The sequence below is a fragment of the Enhydra lutris genome, unplaced genomic scaffold, assembly GCF_002288905.1.
Source record: "Enhydra lutris kenyoni isolate GAN:26980312 unplaced genomic scaffold, ASM228890v2 scaffoldscaffold57, whole genome shotgun sequence".
In the NCBI taxonomy this organism is placed as follows: Eukaryota; Metazoa; Chordata; class Mammalia; order Carnivora; family Mustelidae; genus Enhydra; species Enhydra lutris.
In genome coordinates, this window is record NW_019154141.1 from 10,764,763 (window position 1) to 10,787,595 (window position 22,833).

General features: G+C 45.6%; 1 protein-coding gene across 1 annotated transcript; it reads right to left on the bottom strand.

Annotated features, from left to right (window-relative positions):
• Positions 1-3,665: 3,665 nt before the first annotated feature.
• On the bottom strand, positions 3,666-22,777 carry LOC111158094 (ADP-ribosylation factor 2). The gene is made up of 5 exons (XM_022519929.1): positions 22,537-22,777; positions 19,913-20,079; positions 12,842-12,952; positions 8,464-8,588; positions 3,666-5,478 (listed from the first exon to the last, which is right to left on the bottom strand). The coding sequence occupies exons 2-5, from the start codon at positions 20,058-20,060 to the stop codon at positions 5,317-5,319; spliced, it is 546 nt and encodes a 181-aa protein (XP_022375637.1). The 5' UTR covers positions 20,061-20,079; positions 22,537-22,777; the 3' UTR covers positions 3,666-5,316.
• Positions 22,778-22,833: the final 56 nt, after the last annotated feature.

Below are 22,833 nucleotides of genomic sequence, written 5' to 3' on the forward strand. Positions count from 1 at the left end.
ATATACTGATTTTTGGCCAAGTACCTGACAGAATCTTTGAGGATTCCTGGTGAGCAAGATGAAGAAATAAGGCTAGATTTAAAATGCAAGGCTCAGAGAGGTGGGTATTTTTATCCATGTCACACAGCTAACCTTTAGCAAAGCGAGGATTTGAACTTGAGAGAACTTAACTCCAGGATTCAAACTGTTAGCCACATCACTGGGCTGGCATCTACCGATTGTCAGGCTTACCACCGGCCCCCACATTTTAAGAAGGATGCTGACAGATCAAAGCAAGGGTGGCAGAGAGCTACCAGGAGAATGTGAGAGGCTAGAAACCTTACATACAAAAAACCTTTGGGGGTCCCATATGGGAGAAAAATTACTTGGGGGGAATGCCATGACTGCCCTAAAGCACGTGAAGAAATGTTATGTGACAAAGCAATGAGGTTTATTCTGCACAGAAGGATAAGGGCAAGAGGGGCGCCTGGGTGGCTCAGTGGGTTGAGTCTGTCTTTGGTTCAGGTCATGATCCCAGGGTCCTGGGATCAAACCCTGGGCTCCTGATGAGCGGAGAGCCTGCTTCTCCCTCTTCCTCTGCCCCCCCCCCCCCCCCACTTGTGCTCGCTCTTGAATAAATAAAATCTTAAAAAAAAAAAAAAGGCATAAGAGCAAGTGATAAGATTTCAGCTTTCTGAGGATGAGGGATTTATCCCAAACTAGAATGCGCTGCTTTATGAGGACTGAGCTCCCTGGCACTGAAAGCATTCAAGCAGAGGCTGGACAGCCAGCAGCCAGGCTTTCTACTCTGAGATGGTACTCTCCCCCTCTTCTCAAAGTGCTTACACCACTGCCGAGACCAACTAACTCGACACCCTCATTGCTATTGGTTTCATGTTCATAAATTTCACACCGCTTTTTGGAGGTGTACTTTACCTACCATACAATTCACCCATTATAAGAAAGCAATCTAAAGATTCTTAGTAAATGTGTACAGTTGTGCAGCCATCAATGCAATCCCGTTTTAGAACATTGATTATAGTTTTTGCTTCCCAAAGAACATTATAAGCATCCAAGTTAGGTCCAGGTCTCCCTGGCGGCTGTCTCCACTGGCCCAATATTGCATCTCACACCCCCATGCCCTGGCTCTTCCCCTCCATCCAGCACCCATTCCCTTTCCTGTCAGCTGACACAGTTTTGCACCTGCTGCTCTGTCCCCGGGCTCTGGGTAGTACCTAGTTTGTCCCCTTCTCTCCCCGCGTGCCAAGCTCTGGAGGCCGGTGTGTGGTCTTCAGCAGAGTCTGAGGTGGTGGCGTATTCTGGAAGGATATGGACCCCGGTGCCCTGGATGACATTTGAATCATGGCCATGTGGCCTCCAGAAAGTCACTTTATCTTCCGGAACCTTAGTTTCCCTGTTTGCAAAGTAGATGCAATAAGCGTGCCTTGCGCGCCGGGGGCGCGGGGTGGGGGGCGGGGGGTGTTCCGCGGGAGAGGGAAGAGCAGAGATGACGTATGTAAAGTGCCTAGAAGCCTAGAACGGTATCCAGCATGCTCGGTAGATGGCGGTGACCACTGCTTTACAATTATCATCACTGCTGATACTGCTGCCACCTTTATTATCATTGGCACTCTGGAGTCCTCTGCACTGGGTGGCCATTTGCCTTTCTCTTCCAGGCATATCCCTGGCCGCAGTCCCTGTTTTCTAGGTTACTCCGGGCGTCCAGGCAAGAAGATGGATTCCGCGGCACTCGGCACCCCCAAGGCCCACCCCTGCTGGGGCTGCGGGTAGGTCAGTGGGACGAAGCAGCAGCACCACCTAGTGGCGATGAGCCGCAGCGAGTTATTTATGGGCCAGATGAGTAGCTGATCTGACTGCACAATTTTGGAGCCTTGAAGTTCAGTGGTCCATCCACTGCTCACATGTGAGGCTTGTGTGTGCCCGGGACCCTCCTTCCCGTGCCATGCGTTAGAGTTAGGGAGAGACCACAGGGTGTGACGAAGTGGTTTAAAAAGCAACTCTGCCTTGTCTAGAGACAGGAAGACCAGCGACTAATGGTTACCTAGGACTGGGGAGGTCTGAGAGGTGGGGGGTGAATGCTGAATGGTACGGGGTTTCTTTGCAGGATGACGAACAAAATTGCAATAACGGTCACACAGATCTGAGTATACTAAAAACCACTGATTGTAACCTTTTAAATGGGTGAACTGTGTAGTATCTGAATTAGATCTCAATAAAGCTACCAAAAAAGGTGAGGTGGTATCAAGATTTTTTTTCATCTTCACATCATCAGATTTTGTGTACTGTTTGACAACCTCCATCAGACCCGTGGGCAATGGACTCAGGTCACTTCTAGGTGTCCTACCTCACTTCCCTTGAAACTACTTCACCCCTTCTGTGCCGAGCCACTCACATGGAAATATCCCCAGCTCTGTTAAGACGTTATTTAAAATAGATCTAACTACAGGACCGAGTCGAGAGAGCTCTAGAACCCCCACATTACCCCCCCATTGTTGGCATTTGCACGGAGCTATCTCCCAGGTCAGCCTGGGAACTTCCATTTGCAGGGGAGGAAATGGAGGGTCAGAGGTTGACTAGTCCAACAGAATCCAGCTAGTGAATGGGCGGAGCTTTCAATTCAGCTTCAGACTTCGATTCCAGTTCAGAGCTCTTGCCATTCCATAGGGCGGCCATACAACCCACTTTCTGCCGTGTCCCACGTAATTGTTAGTCGCACCCCATTCCCTCTCGATAATAAACATTGTACCCTCTAGGGGGCAGTCTCTCCCCTTGGGTTCGGCCTCATCTGTACCTCAAACTGATGCCTCAGGACAGAACTGTGGTTAGGCCAAGAGCGCCTCGGTGCTTCCTAAACTTCCCACTGGCTCCCCAGGCCCCTCACCAAAAAGAAACAAAGTAGATTAGTGGTTGCTGGGGGTGCCTAGGAAGAGGGAGGAATGGGGAATGGATGCTAACGGATCCAGAATTTCTTTTGGGGTTGTCGAAAATTTGCAGTTGTGGTTGCATATGCTAAAACCACAGAAAGAAAAAGAACAAAGGAAGAGGAATAGGTGAGGATAAGACACAGCAGTGTGCTTGTTGGACAAGCATCCGGAGTGTTCTCACTAGCACTCTCCATGGTTAGAAAAGGACAGAGCATTCAGCAGGATTAGAAGGTGACTAGAGCAAGAGAGATTAAATACAACCCCCCACCATCCCACTTCCTTTCTCCAATAAAGAATGTTTATCAGTTTGCATCCACGCTGCCATTCACACTTAGACACCAAGATACTCCCAGGGAAAGAGTAAGATGTGCAAAGGTCAAAGACACAACCCACACAACACCATTAGGCAGGTATTATTATCCCCATTTAACAGTAGAGTGAACTGAGGCTCAGACATACAGAAGCCAAGAGTAAACGGCCTGAGGCCAGCAGCTAATAAGGGACATAGCTGGGATGTCAACATGGCATTCAGGGACCCAAATCCAAAGTTCAAAGTTACTACACTGAGGTAGCCCCACTTACCCTCAACCCAGCAGCTCCAAATCATAGAAGACGACCATGGTTGAAAGCACCAGGAAAACTGTCAGTGAGGATTATTGCTAAAGGCATAGAGTAAGTCCGCCAAGACGGAGGGGAAAAGGGATTTTAAAGTCTTTCAAAATATTCAGAAGCACATGGCTGTCCTCTCCTCCTTCCAAAGAAAGTTCTTTATTGTCCAGCCAATCAACAATTATTTAATGAGGCCCAGCACCATACTAAGCATAAATACAAAAATTTAAGACACAGTCCCTGCCAATATGAGGTGTACAACCTTACTATTTCTCAGGAATTACTCCAGAGTTAAAACAAAATCTGGACTTGGATGCCTGTATTGCAAGGAACATTCTTTCAAGTCAATATTTCAAAGAAAAACATCACACCCCACATGTATCATGGTATGAAACTTCTTCCTAGTAATATCAACTTCATTATCATCAACAAACAGGGTTTACTTTTGTTAAAATTCACCTTACATTCCCCTCCTAGATCTGTTAATTTGAATAAACATTTTTCTCAAAAAAGGAATTTTCAAAGGTGAAGTAGGGGAAGTGCATAGGTACACATCTGGCCAAGAGCCATCTGCGCAAACGAGCTCTAGACTACCTCATGAGACCCAGCTCATCACCAGGCCGTTTCTATGAATGTTTTGAAGACAACATAAAGCACGTCTCCACACAGGACATTACTGCATCCAGACGACGGAGTCAGCACCGCAGACAGCGGTTGGGATTAGACATTTTTCATAGCAAAATTTAGCACCAACTCAGGGGCAGTAACAGGGGTTGCTGGGAATTTCGTCTCCAAAATGAACCTCTCAATCCTCTTTCACTCTCAGAACTCACAGGTGTGTGGTTCTGGGAACAGAAACTAAGCAACACCGCAAGCCGAACGGAGACAACTGAACTTGGTGACAATTCCATCCCAGGAGTGAACCTCCTGCTTCGAGCACAGAACATTCAGCACAGAGCAGAGAAGTGGGAGCAGCTGTCTCAGGAGCCTGAAACCTGAGATGGTGATACAAGGACACAAACACGACCCTCACCTCCCTTCCGTAACCCGGCCCTTTGCTTGACTGCGTGGCCCCTGTACAGAGCCTCGGCCTCACACTGGGTTACTTACCCCAAATGAGAGGCAACAAGGGGAAGGAACTAGCATGAGGGAAGGACTGGATAACGTTCTAGTGTTACGGACTCTGGATACTCTAATGAAGAAGATCTCAAGTTCCTTTCAATAAAGTACATTAAACCAGGAAGAACATAACTTATGGGAAAATTTCAGAGCTGAATTTCAACCCTGTAGCAAGCAGGTGTCTTTCTTCTTGAGGACCGTTTACTTCGAAAGTACTGAAAAGTGAGCTGCGAGCTCTGGCAGTGATGGGGAAGGATGACAGGTCCTTCCTCGTTTACAAAAGGCCACCGAAGTCTAACATGACTCTGGGCAGGCAGAGCCACCGGACCCAGGACAGCACAGCTCCACCTGGGCCCCATGCCAGCCCTCCTCCTCCTGTCCACCACGAGGGCCTCTCAGGCTGTCGTGTGCCAGGAAAGCCCTCCGGACCCCTCCATCACCTGCTAAGTTGACCCTCAAAACTCCTGAAATGGAAGTTTAAAATGAAACACTGATTTTTCTTCAAATGTAAGCCTGGTTTTCTTGTAGCATGGCTAAGGCACAGTGTGAGAAAGCTGCTCCCACTCCCAGCCACACACCCATCCTCGGCTCCTCACACGCACACATGCACACAGAAGAGGCCAGCTGAGTTTGCCACGACGCACGGCGAACAGAGCGCTTCCGATCACTTCTGCGTTTTGAGCTGGTTGGAGAGCCAGTCCAGGCCTTCGTAAAGCCCATCTCCACTGGTGGCACAAGTGGCCTGAATGTACCAGTTTCTTTGGCGGAGGGAATGTAAGCCGAGCTTGTCTGTTATTTCTGCTGCGTTCATCGCATTGGGAAGATCCTTAAGAAAGAAAATTCAGGAGTCAGTTTATAATGATTCCTTTTTATAATGAAATACGCTCTTCTCCCAAAACCTCAGTCACAGGGCGCCTGGGTGGCTCAGTGGGTTAAAGCCTCTGACTTCAGCTCAGGTCATGATCCCAGGGTCCTGGGGATCGAGGCCCACATCCGGCTCTCTGCTCAGCAGGGAGCCTGCTTCCCCCCTCTCTGCCTGCCTCTCTGCCTACTTGTGATCTCTCTCTCTCTCTGTCAAATAAATAAGTAAATAAAAATCTTTTTTAAAAAAACCACCTCAGTCACAGTCTCAGCTCAGCAGATCCCCAATTTCTCTTGCTCTCTCTGACCTCTCAACTCCACTTCGGGAAACCCCATCAAAACGTGCAGGATCTGACCACTTCTCACCACACCCACAGCTACCCACCCAAGCCTACCATCGCCACTTCTACCTCCGGGTACTGACATAACTTCCGAATTGGTTTCCTTGCTTCTGTGCTTGTTCCCCTCGAGTCTATTCTCAACCCAGTGGTCAGTGAAAGTCAGAGCAAGTCATTCTTTCCAAGCCCTGAAGCGGATCCATCTCTCAGGGGGAAGAGCCGGAGTCCTCACCGTGGTTGGCAAGGCCTTCGAGACCCGAGCCCCCAGGACCCCTCCCTAATTTGCCTGCTTCGTCTTATCAAATGCAGCACTCTCCACATGTTACTGTACTATAAAACTGACTTATTTGCTATGTTGATGACTTAGATTACCTGTCTCTAACTAGAACACAAGTTTTACAAGGGCAGGAATTTCTGTCTTGTCCTCTGATTTATTCCAAGTTCTAGAACTGTGCCTGGCACGTGCGTGGTAAGGCAGATCTAGCGATATTGATATGGAATGACATCACAACACGCTATGTGAGAAAGCAGGCGGATTCCCAGCACGTAAGTACGAATGCAATCACGCAGCTGCTTATACAGGCATGGAAAGCTGTATCTCTGAAAGAAGATGGAAGAAATTTAACAACATTATTTTACCCCGAAGACTGAGGCAAGAGTATTTCACTCGGTACTCTAAACTGCTGGCAGACTTATACTACAAGCATGTTCTGCTTTTATAATTAAAAAGAACAAGCGTCATTATCTTTTTGAAAGTCCATTAAGTTCACGAGTGAAATTCGGGACTGGCATAGAACCAAGCAGTAGTGTAAAGCCTAAGCGAAAGACAGATCAGCCACCGTTTAAAGTCATGTTTACAGTGGCACCTGGGTGGTTCAGTTGGTCCTGATCGGCTCAGGGTCATGAGCTCAAGCCCTGCACTGAGCTCATGCTGGGTGTGGAGCTACTTAAAAAAAAAAATCTAGGGGCGCCTGGGTGGCTCAGTGGGTTAAGCCCCTGCCTTCAGCTCAAGTCATGATCTCAGGGTCCTGGGATCGAGCCCCGCATCGGGCTCCTTGTGCAGCGGGGAGCCTGCTTCCCCCTCTCTCTGCCTGCCTCTCTGCCTGCTTGTGATCTCTGTCAAATAAATAAATAAAATCTTAAAAAAAAAAAAAAATCTAGGGGTGCCTGGGTGGCTCAGTGGGTTAAGCCTCTGCCTTCGGCTCAGGTGATGATCTCAGGGTCCAGGGATTGAGCCCCGCATCAGGCTCTTTGCTCAGCAGGGAGCCTGCTTCTCCGTTCTCTCTCTGCCTGCCTCTCTGCCTACTTGTGAACTCTCTCTCTCTCTCTCTCTCTCTGTGTCAAATAAATAAATAAAATCTTAAACAAAAATAAAAACAAAAAATCTAAGGGACGCCTGGGTGGCTCAGTCGGTTAAGCGTCTGCTTTCGGGTCAAGTTATGATCCCAAAGACCTGGCATCAAGCCCCGCATCGGGCTCCCTGCTCAGCAGGGAGTCTGCTTCTCCCTCTGCCCCTTCCACTCTCTCTCTCTCTGTCAAATAAAAAAAAAAATAAAAAAAAATAAAAATCTAAAAAAAAACCACAACAACCTAATAAAACACAATACAATATAAAACAAAATCATGTTTACAAAGACCCGAAGGGCAAGAGAAATGCCTTGGATAAATCCAAAGTGACAAAACACGAAGGACGCAGCCCCGTCAGATGAGCATGAGCTCAATCACAGAACGAATGTATTCGTGACGGAGAAAGTTGAAGGAAACACATCATGACCTGACTGAGGTCATCTCAGGCTGGTACATTCCATGACTCTACCTCATGCCACGATGCTACCTTCTTTCCAATCTTCGCTCCACATTGAATCCCAAGGCGGAACAGCTCAACACTTGGCCCTCCTCCCACCCTTCCTTTACTACTCTCCACTACATTTACACGAAGCCCCTTCCTCCTCCTTGACAGACCCTATATGATGCAATCATTTCCTCCCTCGCTGTCCCTGTCCCCTCCGTTCCAGCTGTGCTGGCTGCCTTGCTATTCCTAGCCCCATGCAGCTCCCTTCCCGCTGGCCTTCCAATCTGCTCAGATGTCGTCTTATCATGGAGGCATTCTGGCCCTTTCCCACAGCCAGCCTGCCCGCCTCCTCTGCTCACCTTCCTCTACCACACTTCCAGCAGACACACCACGTATTACTGACTGACTCTCCTACCACTAGAGCGTAAACTCCATGAACACAGGGACTTTTGTCTGTCTTGCTGCTCACGGCTATGTCACCAAAACAATGTTTGTATCTTAGTAGATGCTCAATTCGTATCTGTTGAATCCATGAACAGAAGACATAAGCTAAAAAGGAAGTCGGGGGAGGGGGGCCCTGGCTGGCTTAGTTGGTAGAACATGTGACGAGTCTTGATCTTGGGGTTGGGAGTTCAAGCCCCACACTGGACAATGGGACTAGAGCTACTTAAAAAAGAAAAAAAGAAAAAAGGAGGTGGAGGGAAGAGTTATGGTAGGGACTAGAGAGAGGGAGGCACACAGCTAATTTAAATATCTGTATTTTTTAAGTGAACATCTAGCAGCAATTTTGGTCCCAGTACCCAGAAAGCCAACAACATACCTGTTTATTTACAAACACCAGTAAGACTGCATCTCTGAGCTCATCTTCTGCTAACATTCTGGTTAGTTCCTCTCGGGCCTCATTGACTCGCTCTCTGTCATTACTGTCGACCACAAAAATCAGACCTGGAAAGAAATCACAAGCATGTTGGTGATCTGAACCTAGAAAGTGAGAACGTTTACATGTCCTTATAGCTTCTCCCTACCTATGCATATGGTTTCACTGAAAGCACTCAGGGAGGGACATCTACTCTCCAGAGTTAGAGAGCCTGCCGAGTTAGAGAGCCTGTTGCACCGCAGGCCCATCTTTTTGGAAGTAAACAGGCTTTCCCCAGGTTAACAGAAGAAAGAATATAGAGAAAAGATTAGGTTCATGCTTAATCACTTCACTTCTACATCCTGTTTACATAACAAAGTCCCCATAAAACCCAGGGACATCAAAGTTCGCATAAACACCCCTGGTCGGCAACACTCTGCAGACACATCACACATCAGGTAGCTAGAGGTCGTGCGTCCTGACAGAAAGGACAATGTTCTGGGGACACCCGCATTTTCAGCAGGTGTCCGAATGGAGGGAGTCTTGTACCCCTAACCTGGGAAGTCTGGCCCAACTCCAGGAAGTTGGTGCCAAGAAATCTTCACAGGATCCCATTCCAGACAGCATCAGAGAAATCCCAGGAAGCACACGACGGTCGAAGAAAGATACCATCACACTGAGTCTATGCCAAGCTGGCTGAACCCTGCACAGACCAGGTCATCACTGGCTGGGCCAACACGAGTTCCAGAGGATTCCCCGGGGGAAAGCCAACATACACCCAAATACAGAGCGGGGAAGACCCCTCTCAGCCATAGTTTCTGTGGCAATAATGACAGTAAGAACTGGGTGGTTAGCTGAGGTAAGTCCTCTGGGAGACAAATACGGGAAGCGGCTGCCAGAACGAGTTTGCTCCTAAGCCGGATCACGAGGATACGGGGGAGAAAAAGCCTTCTCCATCGCCCGTCAGTCAGAACATCTGCAAGTATTACTACCTGGTCGCTGCTGGACTCCACCTCTAAAACACAGGCAAACTGAAAGGACTCAAAAAATGCCTAGGAGGGGCACCTGGGTGGCTCAGTGGGTTAAAGCCTCTTCCTTCGGCTCAGGTCATGATCCCAGGGTCCTGGGATCAAGCCCCGCATCGGGCTCTCTGCTCGGCAGGGAGCCTGCTTCCTCCTCTCTCCTCTCTCTCTCTCTGCCTGGCTGTCTGCCTACTTGTGATCTGTCAAATAAATAAATACATAAAATCTTAAAAAAAAAATGCCTACGATGGCAAAGGAATGAGATGCCACGCCAGACGAAAAAGAACAGATACACCAAGGGTATTTTATCGCGAGAAAAGACTCACTGGAAGGACTGCCAGCTGTCTTTACGTATCTAAAGAGCTATGCCATAAAGAGAGGTTCAACTTGTTTTATATACAGCTCTCTTCGTACACTGACGATCAGTGGGTGCAAACTACAGGAAGTCGGCGGACAGAGAGTCAACAGAACTGAAGAGGCAATGAGCTCCCTGGGGAGGCAACCCCACTGGAGACACGCGTGCCCAGCTTCAGCCACTGCCTGTGGGGACACTGCCAGAGGGACCTCCCTGGTAGAAGAAGTGTAGTGGGACAAGATGACCTCTTGGCGCCTTCGGACACTGGGATTTTACAGCTGTGTCTGGGAGGGAAAATCAGTGCCTACCCTCCCCGGCCTTCCCAGCTCTGGAGAGGCCAAGTGCGGCCGACAGTTTCCAGGTGTTTGGGGACTGCATGTGAGACAAAGTCATGTCTGTTATATCACAACAGATTTCAAAAGTGCAGAACATTCAAAACCTCCCCCCAAAATGTGATAGTCTACCTATAGTATAACCAGGACTCTGATCTTAACTAAGCAAACAAGGTTATCCAGAAATTCAGGGAGATCCTAGCAAAACTGACAGGGTGGGAGCAGATATATAATCCCCTTGCCAATCCTAATAAAAATAAAGGTTTATAAATATTAGGGCCCATTTCATACTGTTTTTAATGTAAATCCTTATCCGAGAAACAAAAGAACCTAGCATCAGGTTGACTTCACTTTTGAACTGGAAGAACCTAGAAAAGTAAATTTGCACATGAATAGTGTGTTCAAATTTGTTTTAAATGGGAGGGGGTAATCCATTTCCGGCTGCTTGCACATGCATAAAATATCTTTGGACCAATATACGAGGAATACAAGCGCTTGTCTATGGGAGTGGGGAACTGGGTGGTTAAGGAAAAGGAATGAGACAATGACTTTTCTTTATATTCTTTTCTATCTTTTGGAATTTTGCACCATATAAATGTATTCCCATTTAACGAATTAAAATAACTGACCCTACAATCAAGGAGAAAAATCCTTCCACATGGGAACTAATGGACCATTTTATGCACACTGTATAACATAATCAACTAAGAAATCACACAAACAACTCAAATTTCAATCTCTACAAGTAAAGCCCAAGTGAACACACAGTTAAGTGTCTTATTGGAGAGCTAAAAGCTATCATTAAGTCTGTCATACTCAACATACTGATGAAAAAATTTCAAATAAACAAAGACAGCATGACCTTTGAGGAGCCGGCAGGAGAAACAGGGGCAGCCTCCAAGGCTACTCCTGGCTGAGATGTCCGGATCCACCACAGACAGCGAATCCATTCTTCAAACCGTCCCCATTTGCTGGTTTCACGAAGAGTCTAACTGACCCACCCCGGGGTCCTAGATCAAGCCAGCTGCCTGCCATCACCGCAAATTACTGAAGTTCCATAAAATCGGGCTTGTTATGAATAGAAGATTGAAAACAAAAAGGCATTCCAACTTGGTGACTGAATACGACACTACATGCGGCAAAAGGACTCCTGGCCAGAGAATGAGGAAGTAAAGCCTCTCACCATTTGGGCTCAGTGACGGTTAATTTTATGTGTCAACGTGACCAGGCCATGGGGTGCCCAGACGTTTGGTCAAACATTATTCTGGGTGTGTCTGTGAGGATGTTTCTGGCTGAGGTGAGTAACGTCTGAATCAGGAGACTGAGTAAAGCAGACTTCCCTTCCCAGCGTTGGGGCGGGGGGAGGGCGGAGGTGCTCTCCAACCCACTGCAGGCCTGAAGAGAACACGAAAGCAGCGGAGAGAAGTCTCTGCCTGACCATCCTGGAGCTGGTCTTCTGCCCTTGGACTGGATTTCCACCTTTGGCTCTCCCGGTTCCCCTGCTTGCCAAATGCAGATACTGGGCCTACGCGGGCTCTAGTAACCATGTGGGCCAATTCCTCATAATAAATCTGAGACAGACACACACACACACACACACACACACACACACACACACACACTCACACACACACACACACACACACACACACACTCACACACACACACACACACACGTGTAGCTCCATCCATCCTCTTGGTTCCGTTTCCTCTGGAGAACCCAGTCTATAAAGGCTCCTATCTGAGTGCCTACTACCTTCCAACCACAGAACGAAGCATTTTATAAAATCCATCTCATTTAAGCCAAATGATCCAACACAGCAGGTACTACCTCCATTTTATAGATAAGGAAACAGAGACCAAAAAAAGACGAACTTTCCCAAGGTTTCATAGTAGAGCTGGGGTTCAAACCCACACTTTCTCATTTTATTAACTAATAAAGAATCGCAATAGTCTGGCCAAAATGGCACGTGCCAAGCCAAGTTACACGAACACTCCGGGTATCAACAGTACTGTGTGCAGGGGATTGAAACACAAAGACACACAAATCGGAGGGTCATTATGGAAGTTGCTTGCGCTTGCTCTGACAAATAGAATCTTTTTAAAAAAATTTTTTTAAAAGCCCGAAACCAGTGGTAAGGAAATAAGGCAATGATCTGGGATACGTGTGTCAATTCATGCAACAGGGAGGGACCCCAGCCACACAAGATGCTGGCATCTGGGGTTCCAGCCTTGCCTGTTCATCTCTTTCTCACCAGCGGCATGACTTTTAGATATTCTTAATGAGTTTAAAGGAGTTTACTGAACTCAAATTCTCTAAAACCTAGTACTTCGTCTGAGGCACATACAACTTTCAATTAAGCAAAAGACAACTTCATCAGGAGAGCCATTTTTTAACTAGTCTGCATTAAGAGCAGTTTTCTATGTAGGGCATTAATGCCCAAGTACTTTTTCTAGGAAGGCAGGGACCATTTTCCAAAAAGAAACCTCCCCAGTAAGTTTAAGTGGGCCATCAGAGGAGAAAGAACAACTGACGGTTCGAATAAAGTGGAGCACAAGGTTTTGCTTCAAACATCCATCTTTAGACACATTAATACAAACGGGTCCAAGGCCAGAGACTGGACAATCTTTACCTTGGGTGTTCTGGAAATAATGTCGCCACAAAGGTCTGATTTTGTCCTGACCACCAACATCCCAGACCGTGAAGCTGATATTTTTATATTCTACCGTTTCCACATTGAAACCTAAATTGGGAAAAAGGAGAAAATTTTTAATGAAGACTTTAAAACAATTCAAATGAATTTCATCTGACATTTGGACAGTATTTTTTAATTTACAAAACAACTTGCTAGTCAAAATCTTTAGCTCACAGGGGGAGCCTGGCTGGCTTAGCCAGTAGAGCATACAACTCTTGACCTCGGGGTCTTGAGTTCAAGCCCCACATTACTCTTAATTCAAAACAAAACAAACAAAAAAGATATACAGCTTACAAAACAGGGTGTATTAGTCTTCCATTCACCGTGACAGGTGTCTCAAACCTTCTCTACTCTCCAACCTCACACATCCTCTCTCTCAGATCTTACAGCGTACTTCAGGGCAAACAGAAACCATTAATGAGACTGACCTCCACCTTCTACCAAACAGCGTAGAAACCTACCTACCTCTGCACCCATACTTCTTTCTCTCCCTATTAGAAGAGAAGCGGGCAACTATCCAATGGCCATTCCATCTAAACATACAGTCTGGACTTCTCCTAAGTCTCCAACCCATTCTTCTCAGCATACTTAAGTCTTTACATCTTTCAAAAGAGCCCTTCCTTGGAGCGCCTGGGTGGCTCAGTCGTTAAGCATCTGCCTTCGGCTCAGATCATGATCCTGGAGTCCTGGGATTGAGCCCCCGAGTCGGGCTCCCTGCTCAGCAGGAGGCCTGCTTCTCTCTCTCCAGCCCTGCTTGTGTTCCCTCTCTCACTGTCTCTCTCTCCGTCAAATAAATAAATATCTTTAAAAAAAAAAAAAAGCCCTTCCTTGACTCCCCATCTTCAACTGCTCTCACCCTCGATTTTCCCTATCAAAGCCAAACTTCTCTAAGAAGCTGAGTCACATTCACTGCACCCACTGCATCACCTATAACCCAACAGCACCTTCTGCTTCACTGTTACAAAGCTGGTCTGGCCAACGTGAGCAACGGATACCATGTCAATAAACCCAACAAATACTCCCCAGTTCCTGCGTAATTCGATTTTATATCTGACACTACTGCTCACTCACTTCTTGAAACTCTTCCCTGGTTTCCCATTTTCCTTATATTTCTATGGCTGAATCTCCTTGGTCTACTTAGTGAGCTCAACCATATTTAACGGATCCTTAAATGATGGAGTTTCTAGGACTCTGTCCTGCCCCATCCATTCACCTCTTTCCACTGCCCCAAGAGGTAATCTCACTCAGTTGTAGGGCTTCATTACCACCTTTGTGCTAACAACTTTCAAATTTACATTATCTCATCCCAGATCTCCTGAGCTTCAGACTCATAATCCAGCCTTCCATCCAACATCTTAGATTAGATCTCTGAAAGGCTCCGATAAGACATTATGTCAAAACTGAACATAAGATCCCCTCCCCTCCAGGGATGCCTGGGTAGCTCCACTGGCTGAGCTTTCGAATTTTGATCTCATCAGCTCAGGTCGTGATCTCAGGGTTGTTGAGTTCAAGCGCCCTGTTTTGCTCCATGCTGGGCATTAAAAAAAAAAAAAAAAAAGATCCCTGCCCCTCTAAGTTGCTCCTTTCCTAGTTACTCCCGCACTGACTTCATTCTAAGAGCTAGAAATCTGGGAGGCATCCCTGACACTTCCAACTCTCTCACCCCTAAAAATCTCATTATCAAATCTTACCCATAAAACCTCCTAAATATCTAACAGCCACCCTAACCCAAGAGACAGTCATTTCTAGCCTCAATTACTGAAGTAACCTAACTATTCTATCTGTACCTACTCTTCCTCTTCTCCGTCCATTCACCATTTTCCAATCAAAACTTTCAAAATGTACAATACGGTCATATCGCTTCGCTACACATTTACGCTTGACTAAGATATTTAAAATAAGAGGGGAAAAAATAATCTCTCCTTGGCTTCCCACACCCAAATCCCAAACATGACCGTCGAGGTCGACCACAACCTGGGCCTGCTCACTTTCCAAATCTCACTTTGAGTCCTGCCTTGTTTTAGCAAGAGGCACTCACTACATTGCAGCAGTCTCAATTCTTGCTAAATAAATGTGTAAACTCAGTTCCATTCTAATTCTAAAGTGATGAGGGAAGGAAGGTGAGGCGTGAAACTTAGCAAAATCATCTTAAATGTAATCTGGAGAAATAAGCGAGTAAACGTAACCAGGAACTCTCTGAAAACAGTTAACAAGTTCTTTGTAAAGATATTATCAAACCTTAGGAATGCATGAAATAATTAAGTTCAAATGACTACAACAGGGAGTTGTCTAAAAGAAGACACACATACCCACGAAAATTTAGTATAGGATAAAGAAGGCATTTAAAATCAGCAAGGAGGGGCGCGTGGGTGGCTCAGTGGATTAATAAGCCTCTGCCTTGAGCTCAGGTCCTGATCTCAGGGTCCTGGGATCAAGTCCCACATTGGGCTCTCTGCTCGGCAGGGAGCCTGCTTCCTCCTCTTTTCTCTCTCTGCCTACTTGTGATCTTTCTCTGTCAAATAAATAAATAAAATCTTTAAAAAAAAAAAAATCAGCAAGGATGGGGCACCTGGGTGGCTCAGTCGGTTGAGCTTCCAATTGCTGATTTCAACTGGAGTCATGAGATTGGGGTCATGAGATCGAGCCTCATGTCAGGCTCCATGCTTAGCAAAGAGTCTGCTTGTGCCTTTCCCTCTTCTCCTTTCCCCGCTCACTCTCTCTCTCAAATAAATAAATAAAATCTAAGAAGAAATTATAATAAAAAAATAATAAACCAAATCAGCATGGAAAAATTACCCAATAAGTGGGTGTGGACAACTATCTACCCCTGCACATGTCCAATATATATGGGGCCATTTGGATTTAATTAAAATTAAGTACAATTAGGGGCGCCTGGCTGGCTCAGTCAGAAGAGCATAAGACACTTTATCTCAGAGTCGTGAGTTCGAGCCCCACCTTGGGTATAAAGATTACTTAAATAAAACACTTCAAAAATATTTTAAAATAAAATTAAGCACAATTGAAAAGTCAGCTCCTCAATCACACCAGCCACACTTCAAGTGTTCAACAGCCACTCGTGGCTAAAGGTACCACCATGGACAGCATGGTGACAGAACACTTCCATCACTGCAGAATGTTCTACTGGACAACACTGGCCTATTCATTTGAAAAATATAAATCCCTACCTTACTCATAACAGAAAAGTAAACTTCAAATAAGTAAGATATTTCAATGTTTTTAAAAACAAAATAAAAATAACACAGAAAGTTAGCAGCAGAAAATACTGGTAAATACTTTTATGACCCTGGAGTAAGGAAGACCTTTCTAAAAATGATATAAAGCTAAAAAAAGAAAGAAAGAAAGAAAGAAAGAAAGAAAAAAGGAAAGAAAGAAAGAAAGAAAGAAAGAAAGAAAGAAAAGAAAGAAAGAAAGAAAGAAAGAAAGAAAGAAAGAAAGAAAGGAAGAAAGACAAAGAAAAAGAAAAAGAAATTGCTGGGATGCCTGGGTGCCTCAGTCAGGTAAGTGTCTGCCTTTGGCTCAGGTCGTGATGTCAGGGTTGTGGGACTGAGCTCCCCATGAGGGTCCACACTCATCAGGGAGACTGCTTGTCCCTCTACTCCTCCTCCCCGCACTCATATACTCTCTATCTCAAATAAATAAATAAAATCTTTAAAAAAAAATTGGTAAATTTGACCACCTCAAATTCTATATGGCAAAACACAGAAAAAATGAGGTTGAAAGACAATTGACTGAAAAGCTAACATATGAAAAGAGTTGCTCCAGACCCGTGATATACCTCTTCAAATGGCTAAGAGACAAACACGCTAACAAAAAGGAAAGACAGTAGAACCAAATTAAAATCAAGGCGTGGACTGGAGTGCCTGGCTGGCTCAGCTGGTAGAGCACAGGACTCTTAATCTCAGGTCGTGAGTTCAAGCCCCACACTGGACAGAGACTACTTAAAAAATAAATGAATAAGGGGCACAAGGGTGGTTCAGTTCATTAACTATCTGACTCTTGATTTTTGGCTCAGGCCATGATCTCAGGGTTGTGGGACTGAGTCTCAAATCTGGCTCCGTGCTCAGCTAGGAGTCTGCTTAAGATTCTCTCTCCCCCTCTCGCTCTCCCTCCCGCAGCACGTGCACGCTTGCTCTCTCTCGCTCTCTTGCAAATAAATTTTAAAAAGCTTAAAAACTCAATAAAGAAATAAAATGGAGTCATAGAACAAATATAAACAGCCAACGGATGTTTGAATATATCCACTTACAATAAAAGAAATCCCAATAAAAATCAGTGTTTTTTCTCCATCCGTTTGGGAGAAATGAACACTTTTTAATAGTCGGTGACACAGCCTTTTTGGAGAGAAGTTTGGCAATGTGTATCCACATTTTAAATGTACATAAGTTTTATTTTGCTCATTTTTTGTTTTGTTTTTTAAGTAAACGCTATGCCAGTGTAGGACTTGAACTCATGACTCGATCCCGAGAGCAAGAGTCCACGCTCTATGGACTGAGTCAGCCAGGTGCCTCTAAATGTACATTAGTTTTAACACAGCAATCCTTCCTCCAGAAATTACTGCAAGGAGTAAAGAACATGTCTGCAAAAATGTTAAAGATGCTTACTTCAGTGTCATTTACAAAGAATCACCACAAATAACTGAACCAAACATCAGTGGAACTTCATTAAAAATACAGCCACATAATGGAATAATATCCCATTATTAAAATTTGACGTCAATCTGTATAAATTGTTATTTAAGTGCCCAAACTTAGTGACTTAGAATAATGATTCTGCCCCTCCAACAATTCTGGGGGTTGCCTGGGCTTCAGCTACAGAGTCCCCTGAGGGCTGAACTGGGCCCCTCTCTCTCCAGGTAGTCTTTTCATTAACACTGAGCATCCTTTTACGGTGATGGCAGTGTTCCAAAAGTACAAGCCTCAAGACACAAACACTTCTTCAATCTTTGTTTGAATTACATTTGTTGATGTCCCCTTGGTCAAAGCAAGCCATGTGGCCAAGCTCAGCATCACTGGAGAAGGGAATGATTCCCTGGGGGCTATCTGTTTCACAAACTATAAGATGGATATCCCATTCACTCACCACATATTTACCGGACAGCTACTATGTGCCAGGCACTTTGCCAGAGGCCTGGGAACAATGGTGAAAACGACAGACATGGCTCCTGCCCTTATCTACACACTGCTGGAAGGAAGAGAAGTGGGAAAGCAATGCCAAATATGTTGAGAATTTCTAAGAAGTTCTGGTTACTATGGAAACTTTTAACAGGGGAAAACCAGACCAGGCCATCAGGAAAGGTGCCCCCAAGACATAATGTTTAAACTAAGACCAAAAGAATGAGCTGGCATTAGCTACATAAAGGGGGAGGAGACTGAGGAAGAAGGCAGGAAAGCATTCCACAGGGAGGAAATAATATAGAAAGAGATCCAAACATACTGTTTAATGCAGTTTGAAAACAGCATGCATATGATTTTACAAAGGTATTCACCAAAATCTTAACCGTAGATTGTTTTTTTGAATACTTGTTGATGTTTTTGTCTAACATTATGGAAGCACAAATTATTTTTATAATTGGAGAAAACCAAGCAATTAAGCTATTTTCATTTTGGACTAATAGCATTTTTTTAAATTGTGGATGTGAACATTTCCTCCATCTGGTTTCCTCCTTCTCCAAATGTTGCAATCTCTGAAACTACGGCCCAAGTTCAAACTTGATCATTTGGCTTCCTGTGACTAATCCAACATTCAGAACACTACTTACTTCACAAGTCATCCTGCGGGGCCTATTCTAACTCAGGAGATTGGATCTAGAGGCAGTTCATAAGGCACAGATTTCGTCCTATCAGATCTGCCTTTGCAAAAAAATGGCCCACAAAACACAGTGCTAGTTTGCAGGAATAACTCTACTGCCAGGTTCTCCTCCAGCACTGGAACAAATCAGTTTCTTCAGCTGGACACCAACTCAAGGAATTGGCCTGAGCCAGAGTAAATAACATCACACTGCATCTTTACACCCTAGGAACATACTTCCTGGGGACATATTTCCACTTAGAAAGGCCAGCTAGAAGGAAGATGTACTGAAGGGGCAACAAGAGATTCCCAGCTCCCATCTCAGGCTTAGGCTAGGACACACACTAATTGACTGGAACAGAGGGCATAACTGCCCTCCCTGGTCATTTGTCTAAGATTTTATTTTTAAATAATCTCTACATCCAACGTGGGGCTCGAACTCACAACCCTGAGATCAAGAGTCGCAAGCTCTGGGGCGCCTGGGTGGCTCAGTGGGTTAAAGCCTCTGCCTTCGGCTCAGGTCATGATCCCAGGGTCCTGGGATTGAGCCCCGCATCGGGCTCTCTGCTCAGCGGAGAGCCTGCTTCCCTTCCTCTCTCTCTACTTGTGATCTCTGTCTGTCAAATAAATAAAATCTTAAAAAAAAAAAAAAAAAAAAAAGTCGCAAGCTCTGGAGCACCTGGTGGCTCAGCTGGTTAAGCGCTGGAATATTGGTTTCAGCTCATGTTGTGATCTTGGGGTCCCAAGATCAAGACCCGCGCTGGACTCTGTGCTGTGTTAAGTCTGCTTAGATTTGTCTCCCTTTCCCTCTGCTCCTCCCCCACAAGGCTTACTCTCTGTCTCTCTCTAAAATAAATAAATCTTAAAAAAAAAAAAAAAGTCACAAGCTCTACCGACTGAGCCAGCCAGGCACCCCTGCCCTCTCTGTTTTAATCATTATCTTTTTCTTTTTTGCCAGGCAGAAAAGGTTAAGTGTGCTTATCCTAAATGTGTCCGTTTGATTACCCTGTAAATCTAGCAATGGTCCTAGAGATGCCAGAGAGCAATTAGGAAATTCTCTATTACCTAGTTTGGGCCTCAAAAAGTTTATGCACTTGGGGCAGAAAAGATTTTTAAAAAGAAATATTCAATAACATAAAAGCATGTAAAAGTGTAACATACTAACTTGTAAACTGGTCTCATCATAGGTCATGAACATACCTATTGTAGGGATGGTAGTCACAATCTCTCCCAGTTTCAATTTATACAAGATGGTAGTTTTTCCCGCTGCATCCAAACCCACCATAAGAATCCGCATCTCTTTTTTCCCAAATAAACTTTTAAACAGTTTTTCAAAAACATTCCCCATTGTGACTGAATTCCGTTACCTAAATGAAAAGAAAGGCAAGTCAAGTAATTGTTCTTTGCAAAGATACAAAAACACCATACATAAAATACAAGTCTCTATTAGAGGTGACTTCTAGCAAAAATTTAAACAATTTTAAGTATAATTTGGCCAAGAAAGAGTAGTGTGTTTTGTTTTCAAAGGGAAATTCAACTAAGTCTTTTGATGCCTTGCCAGAAAATTCTCTTTTCCACTGCAGCATCCAAGTGGGGTAAGTGGAAACACAGTCTCAATGCTACCTCTATGGCAGCAGGCTTTGGTCAGCCTATAGCAATGCCAAAACAAATACATCTGAACTCTCTTGAAATGAGAACTAATGAAGCAGAGAACCAGTTTATTTTACAGAATGTAAAGCCAAGTCCTTAAGATACGTTAAATATCAGGATCTTTTAGAAATGTAGTAGTTGCCTTTGGCTAGCAAACAGTATCAACACCCAGAAAAGAACCTAAGACAATTTCAGAGGGGAGAAATATAGCACTGGGACACCACATCGGCTAACAGAGAAACTGACTGGCAAACATCCCCCGTTGACCATCACCTGACTCTCAACCAGTTTAACTTTTTATTGAAATGTAATTTACATAAGACAAAAACACACTTGATAACCAAACAGTTCAATGAAATGTCATAAACCAATCAAAATATGATTATCAGCGACCCAGATCTCCTTGTCTCCCATCCCAGTCATTACCTCCCAAAAGGTAATCACTATATTGACTTCTAACAGCATAAGCGTTCAATATTTTATTTTTTAGAAGAGTGCATGATAGATTCTACAAAGGCAATAGTAAAGACAGACTAGCTTTGCAGAAATTTATTCTACAGTCTTTTAACACATCAGCCTATTTGAAGTGTGAGCCTGACATATTAAAGACTTAAAAGTAGTCCTGTGTATGCACCTCTAACTAAGCTCCTGAAAGTCTACAAAGATTCTTCAAAGATAAGAAAAAAGTCCTTGCTTCAAAAACTATGATTTTCCCTTTAAACTGCTAACCACGGGCGCCTGGGTAGCTCAGTCTGTTAGGCGCCAGACTCTTGATTTCTGCTCAGGTCATGATCTCAGGGTGGTGAGATCCAGCCTGTCATAGGGATCCCGGCTGGGCGGGGAGCCTGCTTAAGATTCTCTCTCTCTCCCTCTGCATCCGCCCCCCACCCAAATAAATAAAATAAATTGCTAACCAAAGAAAAACTTTACTCTCTAGCAGAACAGAGGCAAAAATGCAACAAGGACAGCCAGTCTCCGATTGGTCTGGACCCTAGTGATCTCAAAGGGGAAGTCACTAAATTCCAGAGCGCCCACGTCTGAAACTCAACGCTTTCCCACGGTAGCTTAACAAGGATGATGTCCAAGCATACACCATTCCATTCTACGACCAGAGAAGAGAAGCAGGGCATTGGGGCGCCTGGGTGGCTCAGCCGTTGGGTGTCTGCCTTCTGCTTCCGTCATGATCCCAGGGTCCTGGGATGGAGCCCCGCATCCGGCTCCCTGCTTGGCGGGAAGCCTGCTTCTCCCTCTCCCACTCCCTCTGCCTGTGTTCCCTCTCCCACTCCGTCTCTCTCTGTCAAATAAATAAATTCTTAAAAAAAAAAAAAAAAAAAGGCAGGGCACTTACTCCGTCTAAAAATGAAGTAAAAGTGAACTGCTATAACCAAAGAATGATGAGTGCTCTAACCATTCATGGTAGGTCTGTATGTAAAGAATATACACGTCCAGGGCACTACAGCAATCAAAATCTTGTTGGGCGACAAAACGAGAGATGCCTTGTCTTTGGTTCCAAAAAAGACAAATCGCGTAGATGAGAAAAACTAAAAGAATGTCAAGGGTGAAGAGGGGAGGTACTCCCTAATTAGATGTCCTTTGAGGCTCATACTCGCGCTCGATTCCCCCTCCCAACTACACACGGTACACCACCTAGATTTTTCCCTCCTGCTTCTCTTTTCCTCTTCTTCGCACTCATCTGCCAGAGGCGCCCAAATCCCGCCGAGCCTCTGAAGACCCTCTGGGGAAAAACGTCCCAGACCCCGGCGCCTCTTCGACCCGCTCACCCTTCCCTGCCACAAGCACCAACTATCCATCAGGGAGGAACTGCGGCGAGACCCCCAGGGCACTAACGGGAGCGGGTGGCCAAGTGGACGTGCGCGGCGGACAGGCACGCGCACCGGGTCCTCGGGAAGAGCCTCGAATGCCTTTTCTGCCCACCCGCCAAGCCGCTCCGCCTCGAGATGCCGGTCCTCGGGAGAGCGGAGGACCACGGGTGGACGCGCCAAGCTTTCCTCGGGTCCCCACAACGCCGGCCCTACAGAAGGTGGAGAAGCACCAGGAAGCCCAACCCCTTTCCGCAGGCCAACCGCTACTCTCTGGTTTCCCGCCCGCTGATGGTGCGGAAATCCAGCCAGGCCTTAAGTGCTACCGCTTCTTCTCCGCAGCCCGCTACTCACCTGCCACCGCACTGAGCACGATTATCCACACCACTGCCTTTCGGATTTCTGCACCCTCTTCAAAATGGCGACTGGCGCGGGGGTGGGAACCTCAACCAACCAATCATCCTCCACCTCTTGGAACTTTCGTACCAATGAGCTCGAAGTTCCGTGAGTGACGACATGTCTGACCAATGCAAAGGACAATAAGAGCCTGGTCGGGAGGAGGCCCGCCCCTCGCGGCCTAGGCGACGGCACGAAGCTCTGAAAATGCCGGGTTCATCTTCCAATGACAGCTCCCGGCGTCCGGGCGAGACC